This window comes from Mauremys reevesii, linkage group 16, assembly GCF_016161935.1.
Source record: "Mauremys reevesii isolate NIE-2019 linkage group 16, ASM1616193v1, whole genome shotgun sequence".
Taxonomy (NCBI): domain Eukaryota; kingdom Metazoa; phylum Chordata; order Testudines; family Geoemydidae; genus Mauremys; species Mauremys reevesii.
Window position 1 is genome coordinate 33813470 of NC_052638.1, and position 24505 is coordinate 33837974.

The following is a 24505-nucleotide window of genomic DNA, read 5'->3' on the forward strand; positions in this document are numbered from 1 at the left end:
GCACCTCAAGCCCCTGCCCCACCCCTCCTGCACCCCAAACCCTTGCTCTGAGCCCTCCTGCACCCCAACCCCCTGTCCTGAGCCCCCATGTACACCTCACACCCCTCCTGTGCCCCAACCCCCTTCCTGCACACCACACCCCTTCCCACACCCCCTACTACCTCCTGCATCCCAACTGATGGCCCCAACCCTAGATTCATGGCCCTGGATGCAATTTCCCCACCCAGATGTGGCCCTTGGACCAAAAAGTTTGCCCACCCCTGCACTAGGACATCCTAAGGACTTACTGTTTCTACTGAACACTGTAAGTTTTAAACAAACCAACAAATGTTCGCTGCTTTATTTACTACGATAGTAGATTATCAAATTAAACTGCAAGGGTGTATTTTCATCAATTCTGCTGACAGGTGTTTTGCCAGGCCATTCTCTACTTGTCAAGATGCATTCATTAGATAAGAACCACAGAAAGATGACAGTTCATGTAATGGATTTTTTTTTCCTTGAATGCTTTCAACATTTTATTGCCACATACAGTGAATCATGCTTTGGAAATCAATGTTGTATAACAAAAGTTTATTGCAGCTAGCTCTCACTCTCTCTTTGCAGTCACTCTTATAGACATTCTTTTATAAGACTATTTTTTCCTCTAATTGTTAAGTAATCCTTAGAGACAGACAATGGTTTGTTAAATTTGTTGACACCCATATTGGTGACATACCATGCCCCAATAGGAATGCAAGCCACTCTAGAATGAAGAGACCCCAGGGGTGGGCTCCGCACAGGAACATAAACAGAAGAAAAGGTACACAGAGGAGGGGGCTGGACAGTTTGGATAACCTGCTCCCATATTTTAAGGCTTAAGCTGTACGGTGGTAAACCAGGGTAGACAACAGGTGGACAGTGAGCCAAAGCCGAGCCACCAGATGCTTTTGAACAGTCTGCAACATCTTTTTTATTTACTTATTATCATTATTGGTATTGCTGTGTGAAAAATGTTTCTCTTGGAGTCTGGACCTTGCCTATATCTTGACCAAGAAATTCGGACAGTGACAAAAAAGAGTTGATTATTCCTAATCTATACTGTGCTTCACCTCACTGCCATGTCACTCGTTCCAGCGTGCGGCAGATAAACCTGCAGCCTGACTGTACCCATAGCTACAGAAGAAAGGATGGTTTGTTTGTTTTGCGGCAGGGGCCGGCCCCCTTTTCTCCTGTGGTAGGGGCCTGGGGAGAGTCATTCTCCCCTCTTCGGGGGAATCAACCCTCTTTTCTTGCGTGTGCCTGGGAACATGGGGGCGTCTATCCCGCTCAGATGGGGGCGTGAGGCCCTTCTCCTCCCTGTGAGAGGATGGAAGGGGTTAGTCCCCCTCCAAGCCCCCCATGCTCTGACCGGTGCGCATGCAGAGGGGAGGGGCCACCCACTTCTCCCGTGTCTGTGAAAGTCGAACTGGAGAGGGGTGAACACCTGGGGGCGGGGGAGAAGAGGAGTCAGAGGGGAAGGGGAGTTAACAGGCGGGAGTCAGGGCGGCTGGCCCCTCCCCGCTCAGCCGCCTTTCACTTACTCCAATCCCGGGGAGAAGAAAACTCCGTCAAGAGAAAAAGCCGGGCCCCGGCGGCAGCCGCGCCTCACCTCAGGACTGACAAGTGCAACCCAGCTAGGGCAGAGGCAGAGCGGTCATGACCCGGAAATAGATAGGACCTCGGCAGTGAAGGCCCTTCGACGTAGCGGTCACAGGGGGCGGAGCCTACGGCCGGACGCAACTCTCACAACGCGCATGTCCCAACCGGGGGAGGAGGAAAGAGCGCTCGTGATTGGGCCATTCAAATGCAGGAAGCTGGATGATTGGGTGCGTCGAAGGCGTGGGCGTGGCCGGCGGGAAATAGCGGGCAGTTTGGTGAGCCCGAAAAACGCTGCTCTGTCGACATGTCCGCGAGCGGCCGTCGCCGTCGCGGTGCCCTTGACAGGTAAGCGGGGTGGTGCCCGGGCCCTGAGGAAATGCTCTTGGGGCGTCACGTGCCCTGCCCGGGTCTGTGACTGACCCCCGTTTCCCGCGGGAGGGGCTTCCCCGCCCCCGGGCCTGCAGCACCTCCCCGCCCGCGTAGCTGGAAGGGGCCCCAGCGGCGGGTATTCACGGGGCCTTCCCACTACGGCTCTGCCGTGGGAGTCGCCTTCCCTCGTGTGGAGCGAGCGCCTTCGGGGGCCCAGCTCCCCCACACCTCGGCCTTCGCCGCTCCGAGGCAGGCGCGCCTCCCTCCCCCCGCTGACGGACACCCCGCAGCCTGTCCGTGTCACACACACACACCGCTTCCCTAGAGCCAGCCCCAGGGCGGAAATTGCTGCGGGGACTCAGGCGTGTCCTTCGCCCAGTCTCGGAGCAGCGTGGGCGGTGACTCCCCGAGGCTAGAACAGGGGCATTTTCTCTCTGCCAGGGTAGGGTTCAGGTGCCGCTGATGTGCAGTGCCAACTTTTCCCAACCTAGCGCTAAAAGTTTCCCAAATCTGGTGAAAAATTCCCAACGTTTTTTACGGTGCTTCTGTATTCTAGGAAATTTTCCCCAAACCTGGAAGTGTGTGAGTAAAATGTTTCAACTTGGGAAATTGGGAATTTTCATTCAAAACGATTTACTCAAAAATTCCCAGATTTTGGGAAATTTCACAGGCTATAGAAGCACTGCTGATGTGATACTCCCTCAAAGGAGCAGGTGTCCTAAGCCTCGGAAACGCGCCGATTCTTTGCAGTGTGTACATTAGAACTGCCAATCAGACCAATGATCTGTCTCCAGCAGTGGCCAGTACCAGAGCTTCAGCGCGGGAGTGTACAGCACAGACCAGTCGGAGTAATCCACACCCCACCTTCCCTTGTCATTGGCTTATATCTCTTTAATATTGCTTTTTAAAGTGGCTTCACAATGGATGAGACAGTTGCTGAGTATATCAGAAGGACTGTGCTGAAAATCCCACGCCATGAAATCATGGAAATGCTAACGATGTGGGAATTCCTCTCCAAGACGCAGCTGCAAACCATTAACGTGCATCAGATAAAGGAAAGAATTTCCCAAGAAGTGGTGGAGCTTTGTGAGGTGATAACATCCATTGTGAATGGTCTGTCTGTCTGTTTGAAACATTTTCATTATACTTGCATAATGGCAGGATGGTATACTAGAAACATGTGTCTTTGTAATGTGTGACAGCATTTAAGAAGGAAAATGTTCTCATTCTCAAATTAACTGTATTTTCCTTAATCCAGGCACAGGTTAATAGTTTCCAATCTGAGAAATATAGTGTATGAATACTGAGTTGGTCTAACTAATTTCAGTGGGTACACAACTAGCCTATAGGAAGGCACAGTTGGACTCCATTCTTCCTTGCTCTTTAATCGAATCATAGATTAGAGCCTGCTATTGTTAACAGTTACTCAAAGATTTATGTATTGGCACTAGGTAGATTCCAGCCATTCAGTAGGGATGGAGCTTTCTGAAGTTCTGTATTTGTGAATCGGAATGTTAAACATATTCTATCTGGACATCTAGAAGGCTAAGACATACCTATGTTACTCCTAAAATGCTGTCTCTCTCTTAAGGAGTAGAATGCCTATAGTTTTTTATTCTTCTGGAATTCTGTAGTGTGGTTTCTGAGGTTTGCGGTTTCTGTTTTGACAAACAAGCACATTAGATGGAATAATTTCCTCTGCAAGATTTGTTTTCACTTTACCTGGTGTAAAACAAAATTTCCTCATATGACACTGCTTGTGATAATATTCCACAGTTGAGGCCTAATCCTACAATTGCGTTTGCATGGGGAGACCCCTGGGCTGGCCTCTGGAGTCTCAGTTATCACAAATAAATTTGTTAGTCTCTAAGGTGCCACACGTACTCCTGTTCTTTTTGCGGATACAGACTAACACAGCTGCTACACTGAAATCAGTTATCATATATTCCCTTAAATTCTACTTTTTGTTACACAGTTTTAAAGGCATTGGAATCTCGTGATTCCACAGATCTCTTATCTATAGTATTAATATGCAAGCTTCAGGTGCAAGCCAAAAAGACTTGCTAAACACCATAAATAGTATTGTTAAACTACTTTTAGTGGGATAACAAATGCCAGGTTAAAAATAGTGAGGGTGTTTGTAGAAACTTCTTTACTCTATTATCCTAAGAGTATCTGAGATTATTCAGATGGCATGAATTTTTAAAAACTAAATAAAATTGATGAGAAGAAAATGATAGTTCACCTTTTACTTGTTTTGCATAATGAAATGCTAGTCATTTTCTCTTCTGTTTATAATCAAGTTTAGTTAATTTCACTTACTGGGTCTTGTGTATTGGTTCAGAACAGCAATGTTTAAATTGCAGCCTCTGCAGAGGGAGTGCATAAGTCCTCAAATATTATGATTATTTTTTTTGTTTGTTTGTTTAAGAAAACTATGACTAATTTTGGGTTGGCAAAAGCTTTTTCTGACTGTATGCTCTTTGTGACAGGGAGTTTGTTGTCTTGTGTTTAGAAACTGCCTAGCATTCTGTGGCCATTAATGCAATCTAAGTAATTTTAACAGTATCTGCATTCTGGGGCTAAAATTCCAGACAGTGTTTTTTTTAAGCTGCAATTTTAATGAAGTGCTATAAAGAATTCTGGCTCTATGGTTCACCATACACTCTGAATATTTTCTTGCAGGAAAACTCTGCAAGTATCAAGCAAGCAGCCATCCTAGACATGATTTGTAAGTTAAAAATACCTTTTTCTTTATATTTTGTCTGACATTATCAAATAACTTCTAATTCAGAGAATTGCCCTTATGAGATATTGGTATGTTAACAATGGTCTGACACAGTATGCCCAATAGTCCATCTAGCCCAGGATCCTGTCTTCTGACAGTGGCCCGTGCCAGATGCTTCAGAGGAAATGAACAGAACAGACAACTTAGTAGGTGATTCATCCCCTGTTGTCCAGTCCCAGCTTCTGGCAGGTAGAGGTTTAGGGGACACCTAGATCATGGGGTTGCATCCCAGACATTCTTGGCTGATAGCCACTGATGGACCTATCCTTCACGAAGTTATCTAATTCTTTTTTGAATTTAAAAAAAGGGGCTGCCCTGTGGCTGGGCTCGGGGACCAGGGGGCCACCCCATAGCTGGGTTTGGGGAGGCTGGAGGGTGCCCCATGGCTCAGCTCTGGGTTTGGGGTATCTGGGCTGGGGGGTGCCTTGCAGCTTAGCTCTAGGGGGATGGGAGTCCGGGGGAATGGGCTCTGGGGGCCACACAGCGCACTCTACTCCTGGGGGAATCTTTTTTTGCTGTTGTCTGTATTGTTGACATCCTTGTTGACAGGTATTTTGAAATAAATTACCAAAATAATTGAAACTGGAGTGATTTATATTGTGTTATTTTGACAAAATATGCAGAATTTTGCAAAATTTTTAATTTTTTGGTGCAGAATTCCCCCAGGAGTAATATGAGTGTTAGGCCTGGTCTACACTAAGGGGGGGGAGGGGTCGAACTAGGGTACGCAAGTTCAGCTACGCTATTCGCGTAGCTGAACTCGAAGTACCCTAGTTCGACTGACTTACCCGTCCAGACGCGGCGGGGTCGAACTCCGCCACCGCCATTCGCGGTGGTGGAGTTCCGGAGTCGACCAGAGCACGCGGGGAGTTCGAACTATCGCATCTTGATTAGACGCGATAGTTCGAACTCCAAGAAGTCGAACTCACCGCGTCGACCCAGACGGTGAGTATAGACCTACCCTTAGTTTAATTCAGCGTATGGCACATCAGCTTCTAATAATCAAGGTGGATCTCTAAATTCAACATAATTATAAATATATTTAAAAAATATAACTTTTGTTTATGTGGAAAACTGAAGTATAAGTGATTCCAAAATTGCTATCTTGTTATTTTTTTTGTTGCATGTTGCTCTAGCTGTTTCTTATACATTGATAACTATGTACTTACAGGTTTTCTCCAACTTGTAAGTACATAGTTATCAATGTAAGTCCTTTTTTTCCCTCTAATTGCCCTAAACAGTTTTAAAGAGTGAATTGGGAGGAGGTTACCTCTTCATTAATTAATTAACCAAAATACAACAAATTTTAATGTCTCCCGTATAAAGATGCCTATTTTACTTGTAGACTAGAAGCTACCTGCAGCTTAGGACAATCTTGATCACTAGGACTTTTTTTGAATATGAGGACAGTTGTTTGAAAGTGATCTGATCACAAATAATGTATGTCAGTAGTTTACTCAAAACAGTTATGTTCCATGTTGACTGCATCATTGGACAACTCTTATCTCCACAGACAACCACACCTATCGGAACAAGAAAGTTTGGACTGTTTACCAAATGACCAAAGCAGCGGGTAGGTAAACATCTTTCTCTAAAGAGACCACCTCTACAGGATTCTCACTTATAGGAAAGGTCTTTCATTTTTGGTTTTTACATACCCCACCCCTACCCAACCCCAGGAAAATTCCTCAGTTTTATAAATTCCATTATTCGGTTTGTACAGATTTCTCCTACGCCCTCAATTTTGGACTACTCAGGTGTATGAAAATACTGATTGTTAGGAAAATCCAATGCATTATATTAAGTAGATGTATTTGTTATTAATAAATTAGTCTATTTGTTAAGGTGAGACAGTATAAGGGAAGAGACATGTGTGCGTGTGTGGTATGTCAGTGCTCACAATCTAAAAAAAGAAGTGCCGAAACTCCCCGGAGAGATTAAACTGACACTATTTTATATATTTAATGGTTACAATAAATGTTTAAATTCTTGGGTTGATGCTACATCACTGTAATACCATTTTGCTGTAACAGACCAAATTATGTCTAACAGTCATAATTTTGTGTTTACAATAAGTGGTATCTTTTCTTGTATAACAGGTGAAGAAACTGACTCTTTTAACTTGGCAGATTTCAAATATAAATTTAAGAGAAGTCTTCGGTCAGCTCTGAAAAATGTAAGAATAAAACCATTCTAAATGAGTTGCAACTCTGCAATATAAAGGGTGGTTATTATATCGTCTTTAGGAAGATAATTATTGATTTGTCCCTGCTTTTTAACCAAAACTTGAAGTAAATCTGTAAATTGCTGGAGTCGTGGGGGATTGTATTTGAAATACCAAGGAGAAACTATATATACTGCCCCAGTAGTGGTGTTTACCTTCAGATTTGCTTTATTCTGGTTGAGGGAAGTGAAAAGTGGCAGAGTTCTGTCTTAAAATGTAGCGTTATCTGTTTCAGGCTCCAGAGAAATACAGTTGTATTTCCAATTTTGTATGTTTTCAGTACACCTCTACCCCGATATAACGCTGTCCGTGGGAGCCAAAAAATCTTACCACGTTGTAGGTGAAATCGCGTTATATCGAACTTGCTTTGATCTGTCAGAGTGCGCAGCTCCGCCCCCCCCTCCCCCCCCCGGAGCGCTGCTTTACCGCGTAATATCGGGTCGTGTTGTATCGGGGTAGAGGTGTACTAAGTAACACTCTATCTACTGGCAAATAATGGAAAACAAGTTTGAGCCTGTACTTCAGAAAATACACAAACTAGATAAATATAGCTTCAAAAAGCATTGCTAGATACAAAAATGGAATGTTGCTCATTATAGTCCAGAAGAGTGCAGTGTTTTGGGACAGATACATCTGAGACTTTAAAGCTAGTGTGTTCATGTAGCCTAGATATAATTGATACTGTTCTAATCTGTCAATCAATAAAACAACTCTGTTAACTAATATATAAATAAACATCTCTCGCCAAACAATCTGAGTGGAATTTGAAGTAGCCATGTAATTTAATTTTTTTATCAATAAGCAGAAAACAGAGGTGGAAGTGGGGAGGGTGTATACATGATTCTGAAGTTAGCACCAGTAGTAAAAATGGAGTCAGAATAGTAAACTGCTCTTGCATATGGTCTCTAGCTTATTCTTCAATTTATTATCCCTAGTGAGCATATTTTCTTTGTCTTGGAGTTTTGGCCCTGATATTGTTATATTTTGGAAAAATTTTACATTGTCTAGTAGACGGTGGTGTTCTTGGGTCACATACTTTATGAAGTAATGTCCAACATATGACCTAGGGAGCTACTCATGGCTATCAAGAGTGAATGTGTATGAACATTTTGTTTGATCTGATTATCAGTTTAATGTGTTTCTTTCATCAGTATATGAAACACTTGTCACTATTGGAGGGGGACACTGCTTCCTTAGCAGACTCTGGAGCATTGTCAGCAGCTGTTTTCTTTCTTGATTCAACTGCTGAGCAGTTTGCCTGCATTGCAAGGGAAGGAGAAAAAAATGACTGTGACTGACCAATTGCCTCCTTCCCTCCCCCATTAGAAGCAGTATAGGAGCTTTACTGGCTCTGCCTGAACCTACGAGAGCACCTAGCAAAGGGTGGCTTCCCTTCCCCGCACAGTCACTCAGGGTAACTTGGTATGGGTGGGTGAAGCTGAAAACCAATAACCAGTTGAACTGCGACCCGAGTGGTAAAAGGAAATGGAACAGGGCAGAGAAACTACCCCAAAGCATTGACTGTGGACATTGACCTCTTTGAAATATATTCAGTCCTAAGGCTGAAAAGCTACTACTGTAATGTAACCTCACACCTGTAAAATGGGTAGTGAAATAGGCTCATTAGAATGGAAGCACTTGGGTTACTGTCACTAGTGCTCCACATACACTACAAATGTATTGCTGCTATCTACCTTTGCTTCCAATAAGGGTGCTTGCATTTATTTAAAAAAAAAATGACTTCTTCTAACGTAAAGATATTTTCTAAATACTACAGGCTAAATTCCATCTGTTGAAAGAATGCCGTGGAAGTCAATGGGATATGTTTCTTTTTCATCAGCAGTGGCATATCACATGTTCACATATAGTACCTAAATGTAATGCATAAACACAGGGGAACAGTTAATCCACACAACCTTAATTTTGGTGTCTCCTGATCTGAGTGCCTAACTAAATTGTAGCTTTTGATTTTTCTAATCAGGTGACTATCAACTTCAGAGAATATGAGGATAATGCAATATGGATCCGAATTGCTTGGGGAACACAGTATACAAAACCAAACCAGTACAAAGCTACTTATGTCGTGTATCACTCGCAAACTCCCTATGTCTTCATTTCCAGTCTTAGGAGCAGCCTACCTCTGCTTTGTCAGGTATAGAGAAAACTTGACTGTTATAGATCTCCATAATGTTGTTTCTAGTTATCAAAAGAGGGTTGTTGAAAGTGTGAGGAAACATCGCACTAGAAAATCTGTAATGTAGTTGTTTGGTCTGGAAACATAACACAATCTTTAGATTAGATCCCTAAATGGAGTTCACTAGGGGCGTTCAGAGGCACAAGTGCATATGTGTATTCAGAGATACCTTCTCAGTATTAGTGCCCTCTCATATACCACTTTAAAGACCGTACCAAAACTCCTTAAATACAAACCACGTAGAATAACTGCCTTTAAGATTTTTCTCTTTATAGAAATTTTATTTAATAACGTGAGTTTGTGCTTTTACTAGACTATAATTTTAAATCTCTGAACCGGATGTGCTTGTGTTGAGGACCTGTTACCTTGCAAGGTATCTTTACGTCATATCCTCTTGGGTGATGGTGACAGAACCTACAACTTAATAGCTGAATAAAAATGTTGCATTAGCCAGGAATGTGTTACATTTTATTGTAAACATAAGGGTGACTTAAGAAGTAATGATAAAAATAATTTCAATTTTTATTTAAAGGCACTGGTTCATGCTTCCAATTACCATGACATCCATGAAATGGAGCTCCGAAGCCGTTGTATAGACTCCCTTAAAGATATTGTGTTCAAGAGGTATAGCCAGGTAAGTCACTTTTCAAGTTTATTCTAAGATAAGTCTTGGTTTTTTGTTTCAGGCCTGGCTCTAGACTTCCTAGCAGGTGGGGGAAACCTCTTCCAAGAATTCATCATGTTACAGTAATACTGAACTACTGAGGTGGACAGCTTTTCAGTGAGGTAACATAAAATGGTGATCTAAAACCTAGTTTCCCACCTACTGCTTTTTAGAGGCATTCCTGAATTACCAATTAAACTAAGACATAGAATTGGATAAAATTATTTAATCTTAAGGGTTTGTATTATTACTGCCTCATTGGTCTTAATAAAGTACTGACTTGGCAACTATTAGAATAGGTATTTACTCTGCTTGTCTAAAGAACACTTCCAAATAGAGAAATGTTTTCTGAGTATAGTCAGGGAAAACATCACTTTCCAAAACTAGGATTTTGGATACTTAACTTCCCATAATTGGTAAAAGCAAGGAGAGCACTCTGTTTCAGAAGGTTTTTTAAGGAAATCTGGAAACTATTTATAGCGAGAGCTCCTAGAACTGGAAATAAACTGATTGTAAAGACCTTATTGTTCCTCCTCCCTCCCACACTTTTGTATTTTGTTTTTAGACTTTCCAAACATATCACCCAAGACCTCTACAAGAAAGAAATGTTCTTCCAGAAAAGGGTATATGCTTTTTTTTTTTAAATATATGGCCTTTTAAAATAAGCTGTGTTCTGAAATATCATTACTTTTCAGGCTTGCGTTCTCAGGTCTTTCTAAATGTTTCTTGTTATAAAGTGCCAAGTAATTCTTATATAACATTCATAGTATAGTACATACACTGTAGTGATTGCTGCTTGCCAGACTACACCTCCACTCTTTCCAAGCCAGGCTGAGTTCTGTTTATTAAGTCACCGAACATCATTTGAATGCTCATGTTGTGGTTCTGATTCTTGTACTAGCTTGGCGGGTCAGATAGACTCCACTATCTTACAATAACTGTTTTCTTTGAAATGTTTTGTCCACCTGGCTCCTCTGACCTGCCCTCTATTCCCACTCAATCTCAGCACAGATTGATTCTGAAGACAAATTAGCAAATGGTTGGGGTCACACTGTCCTAATTGTCCTTGTGTGGGAGAACATGTAGAGCACAAGCACAGCCCCAGTGAATGCTACTGGTCAAGAGTTTGGTGTTCATGATAAGTAGAATCCATGCGAACAAAACATTCAAGGTAGACCTTTTATACAGCTGCTGTAAAGTTTCTTCCCTTTGAGATAACATGCTTGTTTGATTTCTGGCTGGCTTCTGCAGGGTTGCCTTAACTAAGAAATCCAACATGCAGTTCTGAAGCTGTTACCTTTGCTTAGTGAGAACTTTTGTCGAATTATAACTTTTTTGTCAAGAAATAACTTATTTTTCCTAAGCTTGTTTTTTAGGTCAGGAAATAATATCTTCACTTATTTATGACTTACCTAGCACTCTTTTGGCTGTTTGAAAAACAGCTGATGAAATCTAGGTAATTCTTAGAAAGGAATCTTAATAGACGAATTACTTTTTAAATGTCAAACTTCTAAAAGCCTGGATGGATTGATGCTCCTAAAATTAAGCTGCTTATAGCATTTGCTTAGAGTTAGGCCAAGGGTAGGCAACCTGCAGCACGCAAGCTGATTTTCAGTGGCACTCTCACTGCCTGGGTCCTGGCCACCAGTCTGGGGAGCTCTGCATTTTAATTTAATTTTAAATGAAGCTTCTTAAACATTTTAAAAACCTTATTTACTTTACATACAACAATAGTTTAGTTATATGTTCTAGACTTATGGAAAGAGACCTTTTAAAAACCTTACAATGTACTACTGGCATGCGAAACCTTAAATTAGAGTGAATATATGAAGACTCGGCACACCACTTCTGAAAGGTTGCCGACCCCCGAGTTAGGCACATTGTTAGTGTGTGACTTTACTCCCCCACCCACAAAGTACACAATGCTAAACTTTTTTTCCCTTTTTGGTCTGGCTGTTTTATTAGTTTGGAGTTGGTTTAAGTGATGAATCATTTTGTGCATTCTCTAAAAATTTGTATTCTATTCTGGGTGTGTCACATCTAAAAATAATTCGCAAAGAAATGGTATGTGTACATAATAGCTAAACAATGACATATGAGAGTTAACAATGTGTGTTGGTTTTTTCCCCTCCAGTGGATCCGAGAATAATTCAAGAAAATAAAAGGGAAAAAGAGAGAATTCAGAGTGTGAATCAGGAGGTCTTTGGTGAGGGTCTCCAACCAAAAATAGAATTTGCACAATATAAGGTGATAAACACATTTAATTCTTCTAATTTGGTTAAAACGACTAATTGGTAGATGTGTTAAAGCACAATTGGAAGAAAAACTAGAGAATTTTTTTTTTACAACTTTTTGCAGAAAACGTTACTAGGTTTTTTTCATAAACTAATTGCATTAGAAATCTATAATTGTAGAGCTCTTGCTGCATTCGTGGGATCTAGTGCCCAAAGAAGCTACATTTAAAATTCTGGATCATATCTCGGTCTTGCACGATCCATACTAATTGAGTAATAGTTACTTTAATTTGATCATACTCTTGGGACCAAAGTATTTTGGATGTCGTACTAAAATAAAATGAGATTTTTAGGTACTGGTGAAATAGAAGTCCAGATTATACAGAGTACAGGTAACACTCAATAGATATGTTAAAAAATATCTGTTCATAACTACGGGTATGTTTTAGTCGTGTATTTTTAGTAAAAGTCATGGACAGGTCACAAGCAGTAAATAAAAATTCACAGCCTCATGAACAATCCATGACTTATACTATATACCCCGGACTAAATTTGGGAGTGGGGAGGGGGTGGAGGCTGCAGGCAGAGCTGGGACAGAGGGACATATCACCACTTTTGGGGAGCAACCTGAGGTAAGCGCCACCCAGGGCCTTCACCTGCTCCTATGCCCCAACCCCCTGCCCTTAACCCCCCTCCCACACCCAAACTCCTGGTGCTGAGGGAGGGGGACGCGGTGCCCTGAGACTGCCCTAGCAGCAGCTGGTGCAGCTGGCCCAGGGTCTGCCTGAGCTGCTCAGGTGGCCCCTAGGCCAGCCACACCGATGGCTGCAGAGATCACAGAATCCATGACCTCTGTGACAAACTCGCAGTCGTCTTCATAACAAAACTATGAGTGTATCATTAGGGATTCCAAGAGTTGACCCTTAATTTTTTACTATATACAGTGGACATAATTGCAGTTTTTTTTTAGTGGGGAATTGTTTGTCACATCGGGGCACCCCCAATTTCATTAAGAAGGTATTCTTCCCAAAAATGTGCTTACACTAACAAACAAGTTGTTGAATGCATAAATAAAATAATTGTAATAGGCCCCGTAAACCAACTTTAAAAATGTATGCCCAAAACATGAAGTCAGAAGTTAATCAAAGCAGCGTGTTGGTGCAGCTGCTCTTTTAAAACACTAACTATAGCTCTTGTTAGGAACTGGCTTGAAGTGGCTTGAGCCATGCTTGAGAGAAGAATCCAGACTGGAAATATCAGGCAAGGAAAGGAGCAAGGGAAGACACAGAGGCAGCCAAAATGCCTGATGGAGGAAAAAGGCCAAAAATTTTTGGAGTGGCAATGTGAAGTGAGGCACTAGAGTGAAAGCCTCAGAGGATAGGGAAGTCTGTCCCAATCTGGACCAGAATTGGATTTTCCAGAGCAGCAGTTCTCAAACTGTGGGTTGGGACCCCAAAGTCGGTCAGGGCCCGTTTTAATGGAGTTGCCAGAGCTGGCATTAGACTTGCTGGGTCCCGGGGCCAAAGTCGAAGCACAGGGGCTTCAGCCCTGGGTGGTGGGGCTCAGGTTACAGGCTCCCCACTTGGGGCTGAAACCCATGGGCCTTGGTCCCCCTGCCTGGAGCGGTGGGGCTCAGGCTTTGCCCCCCACCCCCACCCCCACCCAGGGCAGGAGGGCCTGGGCAGGCTCAGGCTTCAGTCCCCCATCCTGGAGTCGTGTGGTAACTTTTTTTTTTTTTTTTAGGAGGTGGTGGTGAAATGAAGTTTGAGAACCCCTTACTAAAGACTATAGCATAAATAATTTTGGGACATTAAGTCTGAAAAGTATACCTTGAACAGCTTATTCTTCTGATACTTATGGTCCCTACCTAATGTATTCTCTAGCATATCTAACAATCTCACAGGAGGCGGTGGTAGATTTTTCTTAGCTAAAACTTGTGATTGGAATGTCTTCTCCCACAACTAGTTAATGAGAATATTAATCATTTCTGTGTTTAACTCAAAAGGGGTTAAAAGGACTCTAAACTTAAATCATGCTTATGTCTGAAAATGTTTACCTATTACAGTTCCAAGCAACTCTTAAGATGATTATAACTGAAAGAGATTAGAGAATTTAATTTTTGTTTTACGCACTAGTCAGTTTTCTGTTTTCATGAGTCCTTTTCATTCAGCAAATGGGGAGAATATTTGTTTTAAATAAGAAATTGATTATGAAACAACAAAAGCCGACCGTCTAAGGGCAAGTATGGTAATTGAAATCTCTTTTAAATTGGGTGTTGATTAATCTCAGTTAACTCATGCGATTAACTCAAAAAAAATTAATCACGATTTTAATCGCACTGTTAAACAATAGAACACCAATTGAAATTTATTAAAAATTTGTGGGTATTTTTCTAATATATTGATTTTTAATTACAACACAGAATACGAAGTGTACCAGTGAGATGTACCTATCTCATAGAACTGGAAGGGGACCTTGAAAGGTCATCGAGTCCAGCCCCCTGCCTTCACTAGCAGGACCAAGTACGGATTTTGCCCCAGATCTCTAAGTGGCCCCTTCAAGGATTGAACTCACAACCCTGAGTTTAGCAGGCCAATGCTCAAAACACTGAGCTATTCCCGCCGCAGCCTCCCGCGTGCTCACTTTATATTTTTGATTGCAAATATTTGCACTGTAAAAATGATCAAAGAAATAGAATTTTTCAATTCACCTCATACAAGTACTATAGTGCAGTCTCTTCATCGTGCAAGTGTAACTTACAAATGTAGATTTTTTTTTTTGTTACATAACTTCACTCAAAAACAAAACAATGTAAAACTTTAGAGCCTACAAATCCACTCAGTCCTACTTCTTGTTCAGCCAATCGCTCAGACAAACAAGTTTGTTTACATTTACGGGAGATAATGGTGCCCACTTCTTATTTACAGTATTGCATGGCACTTTTGTAGCCGGCATTGGAAGATATTTACATGCCGGATATGCTAAACATTCATATGCCCCTTCATGCTTCGGCCACCGTTCCAGAGGACATGCTTCTATGCTGACAGTGCTCATTTTAAAAAAAAAAATGCATTAATTATATTTGCGTCTGGGGGAGAATAATATGTCTACTGCTCTGTTTTACCCGCATTCTGACACATACTTCATGTTATAGCAGTCACAGATGATAACACAGCACATGTTGTTGTACAGATTTGACAAAATGCTAAAAAGGCACCAATGTGAGATTTTTAGATATAGCTACAGCACTTGACCCAAGGTTTAAAAATCTGAAGTGCCTTCCAAAATCTGAGAGGGATGAGTTCTGGAAAGCATGCTCCACACGTCTTAAAAGCAACACTCCGATGTGGAAACTACAGAACCCAAAGCACCAAAAAAGAAAATCAGCCTTCTGCTGGTGGCATCTGACTCAGATGATGAAAATGAACATCCTTTGGTCCACACTGCTTTGGATCGTTATTGAGCAAATCCCATCATCAGCGTGGACATGTCCTCTGGAATGGTGCTCGAAGCATGAAGGAACATATGAATCTTTAGCGCATATGGCATGTAACTATATTGTGACACTGGATACCAACAGTGTCATGCCAATGTCTGTTCTCACTTTCAGGTGAAATTGTAAATAAGAAGTGGGCAACATTATCTCATGCAAATATAAACAAACTTGTTTGTCTGAGCAATTGGCTAAACAAGAAGTAGGACTGAGTGGACTTGTATGCGCTAAAGTTTTACATTGTTTTATTTTTGAATGCTTTTTTTAAAAATTCTACATTTGTAAATTCAGCTTTCATGATAAAGAGATTACACTACAGTACTTGTATTAGGTGAATTGAAAAATGCTATTTTGTGTTTTACAGTGCAAATATTTGTAATAGAAAAATATAAAGTGAGGACTGTACACTTTGTATTCTGTGTTGTAATTGAAATCAATATATTCAACAATGTAGAAAACATCCAAAAATATTGCTTAACGGTATGCTTAATCGTGATTAATTTTTTTAATCTCTTGAGAGCCCTACTTTTAAATTAAGAATTTAATGTTTTTAACCTTTCTATAGTTTCCTTTAATACTTAAAAATAAATAAAATAAAGAACACTAACTGGCCTATTTTCAATTTTAAAAAGGGTCAACTGGATATCTGGTTAGAAGGGATGGTGCCCATAGGAAGTCACCACTTAGCACCAGGAAATGCTTGACTTATGGTTTAGCACAACAGTTATGACAGCCAAGTTTTAAATAGTCATTGCCCATTTTTGTATTGTGTTAAACTGAAGGGCATGTTGCCATAAATTGGTTACAGGTCTCTTCCCAGGTGAGAGAAGAGAAGACACATCCAACAAAAAAGCAGGGCTTTAGTTTTAATATTGCCTTGTTTTTTAATAGTATGTACATAAAGGTATATCCTTGCTGATGACACCTGAATGCTTTGTATTCACAGCTTGAAACAATGTTTAAAGGTGACCCTGAAATGGACATTCTGACTGAAAAAGAACCATTCAGATGTGTAGTCAAATTTTCCAGTCCCCATCTTTTAGAAGCATTGAAATCCTTAGCACCAGCAGGTGAGTGCTACAATATTAATAGGTGAACTATTTTACTATGTTGTCTTCCATTTAGCTTGCATATCTTTCATAAGGGATATTTGAGTGGTTAATCTGATTGTGTACATATAAATAGAAATTTAGTGAACTACAAGAATTATTTTATAGATAACCTTAGCAGATGAGGCCAGATTTGCACAAAAGCATGAGTTTGTGTCTAATTTGCTTACAGCATTACGGTGATTGAACATGGATACTCAGTTTATACCTTTTAATCTAAATCATATGTGAAAGATAAAATGGTGGATGAGTTAAGCTATGATTCTTTCTTTTTTTTTCCTTTCCCTCCAGGTATGGCTGATGCACCTCTTTCACCATTACTTACATGCATACCACAAAAAGCCAGGAACTATTTTAAAATTAAAGAGCGAAAAGGCATACTTTCAGCAAGCTGTCTAGGCCCCTGACTTTTTTTTTTACTGCAAAGAATCATTCGCAAAGAATTGTGTATATATAATATATTTAACTACTGTGTTTAATCAAGATAAATTTCAGAACCATTTTTAAAGCTAATTTATTCTTTGGTAATTCCGTGTATCATTTTAAATGATAGTTTACATTTAAGGTAGTACTTTTTCCCTACTGTTCATTTTTAACAAATGAGTTAGCCAATGAGATTGACTAATGGCCTGTCATCTAGCAGATCATTGAAGTTCTTCTGTGGATCATAATGTATTTGGTGGATGCACACAATAAACTAGGGCACAGATCTAATCAGAATGCAATAAGTCAAGTAATGTGGCAGATTAGCATTCTTTCACTGTACTAGCACCACTTAACAAAACAGTTAAATCTGCCGTCTGTCATCTAGCATCAAAGACATTAATTCTGAGTGAGAATGTCAGGAGACCAATATACACTACTTGGAAAACTAATATTCTAGCCTTACCTTGATGTTTTCATTTTCAACAGAAGACTTCCTTCCTATGACAATATTCTATTGTCATAACTTCATTGATAGTGAGATGCATTTTTAATGAGGTTTTTTTTAATGAAGTTTTGGGTTTCTGATTCACTAGCAAAAGCTGGTATCAGACATTTGGTGCATATTTTTCATATCCTTAAAATGGTGCTAAATGTTTAACAAACAGATGTGATACTTAATGTACAATCGGTTTTTAATTATTTATTTTATCAAAAGACTGAGTAACTAGGTAGCTAAACAATTAAAGATAGTTACTTAAGTTTCCCCATAAGAGTAAAAGACACTGAACCTTTCTGTTGAAGCAAATTACATTTTAAGAGTAAATTATAAAGAAGTAACACTCTTGAGATTAAGGGCCTACAAAATGCATCATTAGGGCTGTGCACATATGCCTAGTTTTTACAAAATCTTTAATCTAGTTGATAAGGGAAAAAAATTCTGACCACTAAATGTGAGTTGCTGTTCATGATGTGTGTGAAATAAGTTAGACATGAGAGATGCAAAACCCAAGTTATATACACTTAGACAAATCTCTGGGCACTTACCTGACAACAAATACTAACTGTAATAAACTATAAATGACTGAGGTAATCTGCTAAATAGTCTCATTTGGGCCCCAGTTTAGCAATGTATCAAAGTGCATGCCCAACTTTGAACATGTCAGTAGTCCCATAGACTTCAGTAGAACTATTCATGTGCATACAGTTAGACGTGTTTTGTACCTCACTGAAAGGTAGTCCTTTCAAGATAAGACCATCTGCTACTAATGAAGTCCAATAGCAAAATTTTCCATCTGACCTTAATGGATGTAATATCAGACCCAAAGTTTGTAATCACTAAGAGCAACAGCCGGTAACAAAATTGTCTATTTTTAATTATACTTGTGTCTTTTTCTTTGACTATCTTGAGATTTCATCATAGGTCTTATTGTATAACATAATGCAGTTGGTATAACTTTTATTTTGGGAAGTAGTGTTTCTGAATGCATATCTTTCTAGGGTCTGATCCTGCCACACTCCTTGCACATTAAAACTTTTGACTTTGTGTACATAAAGATTGCAGAACCAAGTTAATGTAGTGTTAAAGCAGAAATAGGGTTTGCAGCAAAGTTCTAAGTGTTAATAATTAAACAGACATTTTGAATTTCACCCATTTAATATTTTAAGCTACAGATGTAATTGACTTGGTTTGAAGATCACTTGTATTGTTCAAAATGTCTCTCTTAGATTCTGTGTTGGTTAGCAATTTATTGTTGATGTATTCTGTGTATTCACATTTTATTCGCTTAGATAATGTCCATATGCAGAGAGAATTTTTCAGAAGGGTTGTGGTATAGCATACCAAACTATTTTGTTATGTTTTGTGTGGTTTTTTTGTTACATTTGAAAGGACCAATAAAAATTTAAAGTAGAACTTCTTGGTAGAAGTTTTGTTTGGCTTGAGATACTTCATTATGACCCATTTATACTGAATATTTTTTGTAATGATTATAAACTGAATCCTCTGTATTGTACACTATTGGACCTATGCTGCTATTTTATAAGTATGTGTCTTTTAACTAAAATTCAGCAGAATTGAAAGTGTTTCAGTGTAATATTGTGCTATTACTATTCTTACGAGAGTGTTTTAATTCGTGATCCAAACTAAGGCCTCGCCACAATCCCCATAAGAAGGGAAAGACTACTTATAAAAGCATAATCCACAAATGATGAATGAAAGTTCCCTATCTAAAGTATTTATCTTCTGATTATCTTCAGCAATTCTCAGCAGATTTAATGTCCCTAAATATACGTTCATTCTACAATGAATTAACATGCAAAAACATGTTAAAACAGTAAGGTTGAAAAGTCAAGCGCTCAAAAGTTAGGAAATGAACATAAGAATGGCCGTACCGGGTCAGACCAAAGGTCCATCTAGCCCAGTATCTGTCTACCGACAGTGGCCAATGCCAGGTGCCCCAGGGGGAGTGAACCTAACAGGCAATGATCAAGTGATCTTTCTCCTGCCATCCATCTCCATCCTCTGCCGAACAGAGGCTAGGGACACCATTCTTTACCCATCCTGGCTAATAGCCATTTATGGACTTAGCCACCATGAATTTATCCAGTTCCCTTTTAAACATTGTTATAGTCCTAGCCTTCACAACCTCCTCAGGTAAGGAGTTCCACAAGTTGACTGTGCGCTGCGTGAAGAAGAACTTCCTTTTATTTGTTTTAAACCTGCTGCCTACTAATTTCATTTGGTGACCCCTAGTTCTTGTATTATGGGAATAAGTAAATAACTTTTCCTTATCCACTTTCTCAACATCACTCATGATTTTATATACCTCTATCATATCCCCCCTTAGTCTCCTCTTTTCCAAGATGAAGAGTCCTAGCCTCTTTAATCTTTCCTCATATGGGACCCTCTCCAAACCCCTAATCATTTTAGTTGCCCTTTTCTAGTGCTAGACTATCTTTTTTGAGGTGAGGAGACCACATCTGTACACAGTTTTCGAGATGTGTGCGTACCATGAAGTTAAATAAGAGCAATAATATATTCTCAGTCTTATTCTCTATCCCCTTTTTAATGATTCCCAACATCCTGTTTGCTTTTTTGACCGCCTCTGCACAGTGCGTGGACATCTTCAGAGAACTATCCACGATGACTCCAAGATCTTTCCTGACTTGTTGTAGCTAAATTAGCCCCCATCATATTGTATGTATAGTTGGGGTTATTTTTTCCAATGTGCATTACTTTATATTTATCCACATTAAATTTCATTTGCCATTTTGTTGCCCAATCACTTAGTTTTGTGAGATCTTTTTGAAGTTCTTCACAATCTGCTTTGGTCTTAACTACCTTGAGTAGTTTAGTATCATCTGCAAACTTTGCCACCTCACTGTTTACCCCTTTCTCCAGATCATTTATGAATAAATTGAATAGGATTGGTCCTAGGACTGACCCTTGGGGAGCACCACTAGTTACCCCTCTCCATTCTGAGAATTTATCATTTATTCCTACCCTTTGTTCCCTGTCTTTTAACCAGTTCTCAATCCATGAAAGGACCTTCCCTTTTATCCCATGACAGCTTAATTTACGTAAGAGCCTTTGGGGAGGGACCTTGTCAAAGGCTTTCTGGAAATCGAAGTACACTATGTCCACCGGATCCCCCTTGTCCACATGTTTGTTGACCCCTTCAAAGAACTCTAATAGATTAGTAAGACACGATTTCCCTTTACAGAAACCATGTTGACTATTGCTCAACAGTTTGTGTTTTCCTGTGTGTCTGAATTTTATTTTTAACTATTGTTTCGACTAATTTGCCCGGTACCGACGTTAGACTTACCGGTCTGTAATTGTCGGGATCACCTCTAGAGCCCTTTTTAAATATTGGCGTTACATTAGCTAACTTCCAGTCATTGGGTACTGAAGCCTATTTAAAGGACAAGTTACAAACCTTAGTTAATAGTTCCGCAACTTCACATTTGAGTTCTTTCAGAACTCTTGGGTGAATGCCATCTGGTCCCAGTGACTTGTTAATGTTGAGTTTATCAATTAATTCCAAAGCCTCCTCTAGTGACACTTCAATCTGTGACAGTTCCTCAGATTTGTCACCTACAAAAGCCAGAATTAAGGTTACCTGTGCAACTTTAATTTGCTCCCTGGTGTGCATACGTTGATATCTTTAATTAGTTGAAAACATACTATTTTGTGACAGGACCCCTGCCTCATTCAGTGTGCAGGATCGATGTTACTCTCTTAAGGAGGAACTATTTGATATTTTGTTTCCTCCTCGTTCAGTGAGTGAGCCCATTCCTTATTTACTGCACAGTGACAAGCTGTGGGCTTTTTTTTTTGTTGACTGTGAGTGAGGAATGCACTTAGTCTTCTGACCTCCAACCATCATACAGAATGGCCACTTGCTTTGAAATCAGCATTTTCTGTTAAAGTCCTTAACTTGTACAATGCTAATGAAGGACTTTTTTTTCTTTGGGTTATTTAGTTACAGGGGTGTATATACAATGTATACACAGTGCATCTGAAGCATCTGGCACTGGCCACTGTAGGGAGACAGGATACTGGGCTAGGTGGACCAATGGTCTGACTCAAGTATGGCTGTTCTTATGTAAATATTTACCATTACATTATAACAGGAATAGATAAGTGAAAACAATGCAAATAACAGCCCATTCGTTTTCATGAAGTTTAAACACCACCCCCCCATTACATTTAACCATTACTTTGATCTATACTAATACACAAGTGAATTGACCTGAATACTCTCCAGCATGACCTGGTCTGCCACCATCACAATAGTCTTCCAGATTCAATGCCTGTTTTGGTTGGTATGTCCTACAGTCATTGTTTAAGTGGGACTCTTAGTACCCACCTCCAAGCAAACAAAGAACTACTTGTTAGTCTCTCTCTCTCTCTCCCCCGCAACTCTACTGTGGGATTCTAATTTGGCAAAAGAACTGAGGGATGGTTGCGGTTGCTCTGCCCTTTATGTTCTCTGGTGTGGGTGCAGCACAAGGACACTTGGGCACAAATGCGACCTCAAGAATGTAATCTCACACACAATGCCCATGTTCATCAAGAGTGGAATCCATGTGACTAACATATCTTGAAGAACCACAGTTACTGTAGAAAAAATATTTATGTATCCAAACTCAGTTTTCACACCCAGATCTGATTTTCATGTAACATTTATTTTTAACCACAAGGAGAGAAGGTGAAGAATAAAATTAGTAGTTTTAATACTTTCCTCCTTTCATTTAGAGAAGTCTATTTTCCTGTTTTGATATAATGGGAGGACATATGTTCAAAGTATAAGATTTATAGGGTAATGTACATATAATTTATTAGCCATACATTAAGTGGATTCAAATAATTTTTTGAAATGCAGTATTTCTGTTAATGCCTGAAGGAAAAACCTTGCTGTCAACTTCTAAATTTTTATAACCCTCAGGAATGTTCTGAGCCTGGATAATTATGTAGTTAATTAAAAGGATTTCACTAATCATATGAGATAAAAATGAACATATATTCAGTGTATTCCTTCATAGACTTAAGGACTTTTTTTAAAAGGTTGGTTTTGCTGTGCAAATGCATAATCGGAAGAGGAAAATAAAAAGGTCCTTAATCTGAATCTACAGATCCTTATATTTGCATAAAGATTACCTTGTAAATCTGTATAATCCAGAGTTATGGATATGACAAGGCCAATGAAAAATGTGAGAGTTGGAAAGAATAACTTATTTTGTATTTGCAGCATTTATACAGTCTTCCAATAATTCTCTACTTTAGTTTATCATCCATTTACATCAAATATACTATCTAGGTTTTTTTAAATGTCTTATGTAAGCTATACTTTAAATATATGTGAGAATTAGGTATTTTTTAATTTTCTTACCAGTAATATGCTTGGGAGTTAGATCATAGGAGAAGAGTCAAAGCTGAATCTGGCACAAAAGCATAGGCGTGGGTCTGGATTGATGAAGGGATGTGATAACGGATTAAGAATCCTGAAGACAACTATGCTGTGTGCTTGTAAGTTGATCAAACCGACAGCTGATTTTTTATATATCTATATCTATGATATTTCAAAATGTGATTACTGCTAGAAAGAGAGATGGCCTACCTTAGTTTAATCAACCCGAATTGGTGCATAGGAGGTAAGAGGCAAAGAGATGTGAATGGTGATCTCAGTGAGAGAAAATGAAGGTTTAGGAAGTGAGTATGGGGATGTAGTGGGAGACAAATTATAGATTGTTTTAAAGTTGTAGTGTGGTTTAAATCCAGCCATGTCATTAGTCTTAATGCTGTGTAATTTGTCAGGGCATTCACCCTTTGCCATACAATAGCATTCACAATCTCAATTTTAAGTGCTTTTCAATTTGAGTTTCTCACCCTTATGGCTGTTGAGATATATTTGAAATGGAGTGTTGTCTTCCTGAGTCTGTAAAGAGCCAAGAAAAGTAATCTAACCCAACTCCTTCCACTGAGGCAGAGCTAACTAGAATGGACCATTCCTAACAGCTGTTTGTATAACCTGTTCTTAAACACCTCCAATGACTGGTATTGCAGATGGGCAGCCATTGGGGGGAGGAGGGTTGGTATTGCAGATGGGTAGCTGATGGTGATTAACTGGCTTAATGGGGGAGCCCTAGCTGCTACTGCCAAGGGGCCACTTCAGGGCTCCTGCTTCCCTCCATTCCCTTCCTTCTCTTCCCCACTCCCCCATCTCATCCCCTTTCCTTTCTTCACTTCCCCTACTCCTACATCTTCCCCTACTACATTCCTCTTGTAGTGATATTAAAGAAGGTTTATATTAAACATGGTTTATATGAGAAATGATTTATTGATTTATTGTTAATTAATACTTTAACTTAAGGTTTATGTTAGAAGTAAATTTGTGATTCCCAACATTTAGCTTCTAACCTGCAAGCCACCAGCTGTGTCTGTGTAAAGCCTGCTCAAAGAGATACTTGGTATAAAACTTGTTAAGCTCAAAGAAATACTTTGTATAAAACTTGTTAAACATTAATTATCTCTAAGTAAGCCAAAACAGTAGCTGTTATAGTGTATAGATAGAGACCCCCACCCTCTGTAAGTTTTCATCTCACTTTATCTTTGCTTGTTAAAAGACAGGGAGTCTCACCTAAATTGATAACACCCCAAAAGGTAATGAGACAGTGAAATAGATGTGATTAAGATAGAGAATGTATGTGAATGCATGCCTAGTTTAAACAATAAATGAATGGTTAGGGAGTTACCAGTCTGAAGAATTCAGTGTTGGCTGAAGAAGGTGTCAAGTGGGATCAACCAGATGACCCACCACACCTCAAAGGAAGGAAAAACAAAACACCTATTAACATGGAGCCAGCCATCTGCTGATTGATT

General features: G+C 39.8%; 2 protein-coding genes across 4 annotated transcripts in view; one reads left to right on the forward strand and one right to left on the reverse strand.

Annotated features, from left to right (window-relative positions):
* Positions 1-1872, reverse strand: part of CMC2 (C-X9-C motif containing 2) — a 41660-nt gene extending 39788 nt beyond the window's left edge. The window contains exon 1 of one of the 2 annotated variants that reach the window (XM_039502687.1): positions 1563-1872. The gene's annotated coding sequence lies outside the window, so the exon portion shown is untranslated. The remainder of the gene's footprint in view (positions 1-1562) is intronic. The other variant, XM_039502689.1, reaches the window with a different exon arrangement.
* Positions 1818-23891, forward strand: CENPN (centromere protein N). Of its 2 annotated transcripts, none has more exons than XM_039502684.1 (11): positions 1818-1965; positions 2900-3080; positions 4675-4720; positions 6291-6350; positions 6877-6953; positions 8983-9153; positions 9728-9829; positions 10425-10482; positions 11994-12106; positions 16533-16656; positions 23019-23891. In XM_039502684.1, exons 1-11 carry the CDS (start codon positions 1925-1927, stop codon positions 23042-23044), a joined length of 999 nt encoding a protein of 332 aa, XP_039358618.1. In that variant the 5' UTR covers positions 1818-1924; the 3' UTR covers positions 23045-23891. The 2 variants fall into 2 exon arrangements, with proteins under 2 accessions (XP_039358618.1, XP_039358617.1); XM_039502683.1 differs by lacking the exon at positions 23019-23891 and adding an exon at positions 16987-19043.
* Positions 23892-24505: the final 614 nt, after the last annotated feature.